The following is a 6,312-nucleotide window of genomic DNA, read 5'->3' as shown; positions in this document are numbered from 1 at the left end:
AGGTGGGCGTGCGGGTAGGTGGGCGGGCGAGGGGGCGGGAGGGAGCTGCGGCCGGTCTTCACATGTAAAATTTTATTACATGTGCAGCTACCCCGAAGGTAAGACCTAGCGCTATCTTCAGGGATGTCTGTAATCTAAGACCTACCACCGAACTAGGTCTTATTTTCGGGGTAGGTCTTGTATTACAGAAATCCCCGAAGATTGCGCTAGGTCTTATTTTTGGGGTAGGTCTTACTTTCGGGGAAACACGGTAGCAGAAGTTTAAAAAAATGTGGTCACTGTCGCCGTAAATATACAGCGCCAAGCGCCGGAAACGAACATAGTTTACAGCCAGCGATGGCTGCTTACATACAAGCATTTGGGTGGCTATAGAGCCGCCCTGTCAGGGATACCAGCACAGGCGACCCCACACCTGCGCAGGTACCCACACAGGCAGACCAAACACGTGTGACCACACGGACAAGGCAAGTATGTTACACGGACCAGGCAAGGATGTTAGATATGTATAGTTTGTTTAATATACACCATAGACTAATAGCAACAACCAACAACGAGGCTCAGGACAGCACACAAAAGACACATGAAACAGGACTTCAAACAGGGTTCAGGACTCACAGGTAACCAGGTTCAAACAGGGTTCAGGATTTACAGGTAACAAGGTTCAAAACAGGATTCAGGACTCACGGGTAACAAGGTTCAAACAGGGTTCAGGATTCACAGGTCACCAGGTTCAAAACAGGGTTCAGGACTCACAGGTAACCAGGTTCAAAACAGGGTTCAGGACTCACAGGTAACCAGGTTCAAACAGGGTTCAGGATTCACAGGTAACCAGGTTCAAACAGGGTTCAGGATTCACAGGTAACCAGGTTCAAACAGGGTTCAGGATTCACAGGTAACAAGGTTCAAACAGGGTTCAGGACTCACAGGTAACCAGGTTCAAACAGGGTTCAGGATTTACAGGTAACAAGGTTCAAAACAGAGTTCAGTACTCACAGGTAACAAGATTCAAACCGGGTTCAGGACAAACAGGAAACAATACTGAGCCATCGTCCTGACTGCTTGGGAGGGTTTAAATACCCTCCCAGGAAGCACCAGGTGATGGCTAAGTGCTGTGAGACACCCGCAGGTGAGCACTGGAACTGCAGGGCTAGCTCCAGCGCCACTTGGAGGCGCTCTGGATCCTATCAAGCCCGATCGCTTGTATGGTGCGTGGAAATGTTCGTCCCCCATGTGGGCCTAGGGCTGGCGTGGCAGGTCTCTGCACTGAAATCGGATGGAGATCAGCACGCTTCCACCAGCTAATCTCCCTATCTGATCACTGAATGTGGAATTGATGTGTATTACATCACATCCTGCTTCAGCCTGTCATTTCTCTGGTTGTGTAGCTTTGTGTTTCATCAGCTTCTTCTGGGGTCTATAGCAGTGGTTCTCAACCCGTGTAACCTCGGGACCCACATTTGTCTTTGGTCATTAAGCTGCGACCCAAGTTGCACCGCGACGGAAGGCATGGCATTGCGGCACCGCCGGTCTCCCTACCTTACGAGAACTGGAGTGGATCCTCAGCCTTGGGGTCCAGTGTGGACTGCTGTGCTGTGACGGAGCTCCATCCAGATGTGCATTGCATGTGCAACTCACTTGAGCTCCCTGTAGAGATTCCAGGAGCCAGAACGTGACGTCGCTCCGGTCCAGGCACCTCTACAGGACACGCGACGGAGCTGTAAGCAACGCAGGTGTGGATGGAGCTCCCTCGTGGCCATAGCTCCACCCCACTCCACCTTACCTCACACTTGGCACGAGAACTGATATTGCTGCGTTAGGGGGAGGCTGAGAAGCCTCTCACCTAGAAAAGTGGAAGGCACGGTGCGACCCACTGAATGGGGGGGTCACGACCCACCAGTTGAGAACCAAGACTCTATAGGTAACATTAGGAGTCTAATAGACCCCTGATGTCTCCATAAAGAGAACCCATCACATTCTCTTTGCTATCACATAGGGGGCTTGTTAGGGAAACTTGCCATTCTTCCTCTTCCACGTTCTGTTTTATTCTTTGTCCCCAGAAGTGAAGACTCTGACCTCGTGGAGGAAGTCGGTGCACTCCGTATAAAGCCGGAACTCCTGAACACAAACCCTACAGATGGCGACCGACCTTTGCCGGGTAGCCCCGCCTCTGAGGAGCCTGTGCCCCAAGAGCTGCGGGATCCGGGGCCTGAAAGCGCCGGACACCAGGACATGTCCAGTGAAAGCGATCAAATCCCCAGTGCCGACATCACACCGACTTCAGAGAGCGGCGGCACTCCAGACACAGAACCGAACACCGCCAAAGTCTGCCCAACAGAGTCCAAGAAAAGCATTACCTGCTCGGATATTGCGAGAGAAGGACGGAGGTTCAACATTGATCTCGTTTCAAAGGTCAGTTTTAGCTTTGTAAAGCTTGGAGTCCAGTTGTCATGGGAAGTCCATATCTGCAGGAAGAGAGAGTGTCCAGAAAATGGGATGCTCTGGGGTCACTGTGTAATATGGGTGCTCTGGGGTCACTGTGTAATATGAGTGCTCTGGGGTCACTGTGTAATATGAGTGCTCTGGGGTCACTGTGTAATATGAGTGCTCTGGGGTCACTGTGTAATATGAGTGCTCTGGGGTCACTGTGTAATATGAGTGCTCTGGGGTCACTGTGTAATATGAGTGCTCTGGGGTCACTGTGTAATATGAGTGCTCTGGGGTCACTGTGTAATATGAGTGCTCTGGGGTCACTGTGTAATATGAGTGCTCTGGGGTCACTGTGTAATATGAGTGCTCTGGGGTCACTGTGTAATATGAGTGCTCTGGGGTCACTGTGTAATATGAGTGCTCTGGGGTCACTGTGTAATATGAGTGCTCTGGGGTCACTGTGTAATATGAGTGCTCTGGGGTCACTGTGTAATATGAGTGCTCTGGGGTCACTGTGTAATATGAGTGCTCTGGGGTCACTGTGTAATATGAGTGCTCTGGGGTCACTGTGTAATATGAGTGCTCTGGGGTCACTGTGTAATATGAGTGCTCTGGGGTCACTGTGTAATATGAGTGCTCTGGGGTCACTGTGTAATATGAGTGCTCTGGGGTCACTGTGTAATATGAGTGCTCTGGGGTCACTGTGTAATATGAGTGCTCTGGGGTCACTGTGTAATATGAGTGCTCTGGGGTCACTGTGTAATATGAGTGCTCTGGGGTCACTGTGTAATATGAGTGCTCTGGGGTCACTGTGTAATATGAGTGCTCTGGGGTCACTGTGTAATATGAGTGCTCTGGGGTCACTGTGTAATATGAGTGCTCTGGGGTCACTGTGTAATATGAGTGCTCTGGGGTCACTGTGTAATATGAGTGCTCTGGGGTCACTGTGTAATATGAGTGCTCTGGGGTCACTGTGTAATATGAGTGCTCTGGGGTCACTGTGTAATATGAGTGCTCTGGGGTCACTGTGTAATATGAGTGCTCTGGGGTCACTGTGTAATATGAGTGCTCTGGGGTCACTGTGTAATATGAGTGCTCTGGGGTCACTGTGTAATATGAGTGCTCTGGGGTCACTGTGTAATATGAGTGCTCTGGGGTCACTGTGTAATATGAGTGCTCTGGGGTCACTGTGTAATATGAGTGCTCTGGGGTCACTGTGTAATATGAGTGCTCTGGGGTCACTGTGTAATATGAGTGCTCTGGGGTCACTGTGTAATATGAGTGCTCTGGGGTCACTGTGTAATATGAGTGCTCTGGGGTCACTGTGTAATATGAGTGCTCTGGGGTCACTGTGTAATATGAGTGCTCTGGGGTCACTGTGTAATATGAGTGCTCTGGGGTCACTGTGTAATATGAGTGCTCTGGGGTCACTGTGTAATATGAGTGCTCTGGGGTCACTGTGTAATATGAGTGCTCTGGGGTCACTGTGTAATATGAGTGCTCTGGGGTCACTGTGTAATATGAGTGCTCTGGGGTCACTGTGTAATATGAGTGCTCTGGGGTCACTGTGTAATATGAGTGCTCTGGGGTCACTGTGTAATATGAGTGCTCTGGGGTCACTGTGTAATATGAGTGCTCTGGGGTCACTGTGTAATATGAGTGCTCTGGGGTCACTGTGTAATATGAGTGCTCTGGGGTCACTGTGTAATATGAGTGCTCTGGGGTCACTGTGTAATATGAGTGCTCTGGGGTCACTGTGTAATATGAGTGCTCTGGGGTCACTGTGTAATATGAGTGCTCTGGGGTCACTGTGTAATATGAGTGCTCTGGGGTCACTGTGTAATATGAGTGCTCTGGGGTCACTGTGTAATATGAGTGCTCTGGGGTCACTGTGTAATATGGGATGCTCTGGGGTCACTGTGTAATATGGGATGCTCTGGGTTCACTGTATAATATGAGTGCTCTGGGGTCACTTTGTATTATGGGATGCTCTGGGGTCACTGTGTAATATGGGATGCTCTGGGGTCACTGTGTAATATGGGGTGCTCTGGGGTCACTGTGTAATATGGGATGCTCTGGGGTCACTGTGTAATATGGGTGCTCTGGGGTCCCTGTATAATATGGGTGCTCTGGGGTCCCTGTATAATATGGGTGCTCAGGGGTCCCTGTATAATATGGGTGCTCTGGGGTCACTGTATAATATGGGGTGCTCTGGGGTCACTGTATAATATGGGTGGTCTGGAGGCACCGGAGTCACATGAGAGCACAGGGGCCACAGAATCTCTGGAGGTGCAGGAGTGCAGGAGTTGCTGCAGGCAAGTGACGTCTTGAAACAGGTGAACTGGGTGGCAGGTCGGGACTTTTCTGTTCTCGTCACAGGTGCTCTTTGCTGTTTTCTGCCTATTCTGTATTACGTTCAGTAACATGTCTCTGTTCTCCGCTCAGTTGCTATACTCTCGGGGACCGCTCATCGATCTTCTCATCAAATCCAACGTGAGCCGCTACACAGAGTTCAAGAATGTCACCCGAATCCTCACCTATCACGGTGGAGAGATCGAGCAGGTTTGTAGCTTTGGATGATGTGCGCGTGTACGCGTGTGCGCGTGTGCGTGTGTGTCACTGGCCAATCTGCTACACTGTCTATTACTACCTGACAGTGTATCGAAATAAGGAACTCGTCTCCTAAAATGTCTCCATTTTAACCAGTACCGACAATTATGTCCGGATCCGCCCCAGCTGCGTGAGTGACAGCTGCCTCTGCCTATCTAGAGGCAGAGCCAGCTGTACCCGCCCCCTCCCCCGTCCGTTCCACGGAGCGGGGAGCGGGGAATCCAGCCCCTCCCCTGTCACGGCAGAGAGCCGCAACAGGATCGAGAAGTGAGCGATCGCCGGTATGTGTTCGCTCACCTCCCGATCTACTGAGCCGACCTGTGACAGTCTCATTGTCACAGGTCGGCTAGAACTATGAGGTGAGTGAAAAGCACTCACCTCATAGTTCTCCTTTAAGGTAAGTGCTGACATTGAAAGGGATGCACTGGAGTCACAGAGCACACAGAGGCCACTGGATGCACTGGGAATCCAGCCCCTCCCCCTGTCACGGCAGAGAGCCGTGACAGGATCGAGAAGTGAGCGAACGCCGGTATGTGTTCCCTCACCTCCCGATCTACTGAGCCGACCTGTGACAGTCTCATTGTCACAGGTCGGCTAGAACTATGAGGTGAGTGAAAAGCCCCTCCCCCCTCATAGTTCTCCTTTTAAGCAGATAAAACTTCATCATTAAAGTGTCGGGATTAGTAAGCTGTTGTCTCCTCCATGACAGGTGCCTTGTTCACGAGCGGACGTTTTCTCCAGCAAGCAGTTGTCTATGATAGAGAAGAGGACACTCATGAAGTTTCTGACCTTCTGCGCCGACTACGACCAGCACATAGAGGAATATCAAGGTGCGGTATACATACCAATGTTTGTATTTACACTCAACAATTACTTAAAGGGACACTAAACTCCGGAGTTAAAGCTTAAAAATACATTCAAGAACCTTAAAGGAGAACTATGGGGTCAGTGTTTTTCCCTATAGATCTCCTCAGGGTCACGGGAGGACACAAACTAGCGTCCTCCCGTCACCCTAAGCTCAGTATATAGGGAGCTACAGCTCGCGGTATACCGAGACGCCGCAGCCGGGACGGATCCCGACATTACTATCCAGATCTGCCCAGCTGCGTGATTGACAGCTGGCTCCGCCTATCTAGAGGCAGCTGTACCCGCCCCGTCCGTTCCGCCAGTCAGCGCTGAAAGATAGGACGGGGGAGGGGGGAATCCCTGCAGGGAGCCGTGAGTCTCATTGTCACAGGTCGGCTAGAACTATGAGGTGAGTGAAAAGCCCCCCTA

At 50.9% G+C, this 6,312-nt stretch overlaps 1 protein-coding gene across 1 annotated transcript in view; it reads left to right on the top strand.

Moving 5' to 3' along the window:
• LOC108799969 (rab proteins geranylgeranyltransferase component A 1-like) overlaps positions 1–6,312 on the top strand; it is a 52,069-nt gene that overhangs the window by 39,074 nt on the left and 6,683 nt on the right. The window contains exons 5-7 of the mRNA XM_018571919.1: positions 2,058–2,409; positions 4,873–4,989; positions 5,747–5,867. Of these exons, the coding sequence (XP_018427421.1) occupies positions 2,058–2,409; positions 4,873–4,989; positions 5,747–5,867 (590 nt within the window). The remainder of the gene's footprint in view (positions 1–2,057; positions 2,410–4,872; positions 4,990–5,746; positions 5,868–6,312) is intronic.

Source organism: Nanorana parkeri, unplaced genomic scaffold (assembly GCF_000935625.1).
Source record: "Nanorana parkeri isolate BGI_ZX_2015 unplaced genomic scaffold, ASM93562v1 scaffold1866, whole genome shotgun sequence".
NCBI lineage: Eukaryota > Metazoa > Chordata > Amphibia > Anura > Dicroglossidae > Nanorana > Nanorana parkeri.
This window is presented reverse-complemented; position numbering and strand designations above follow the sequence as displayed.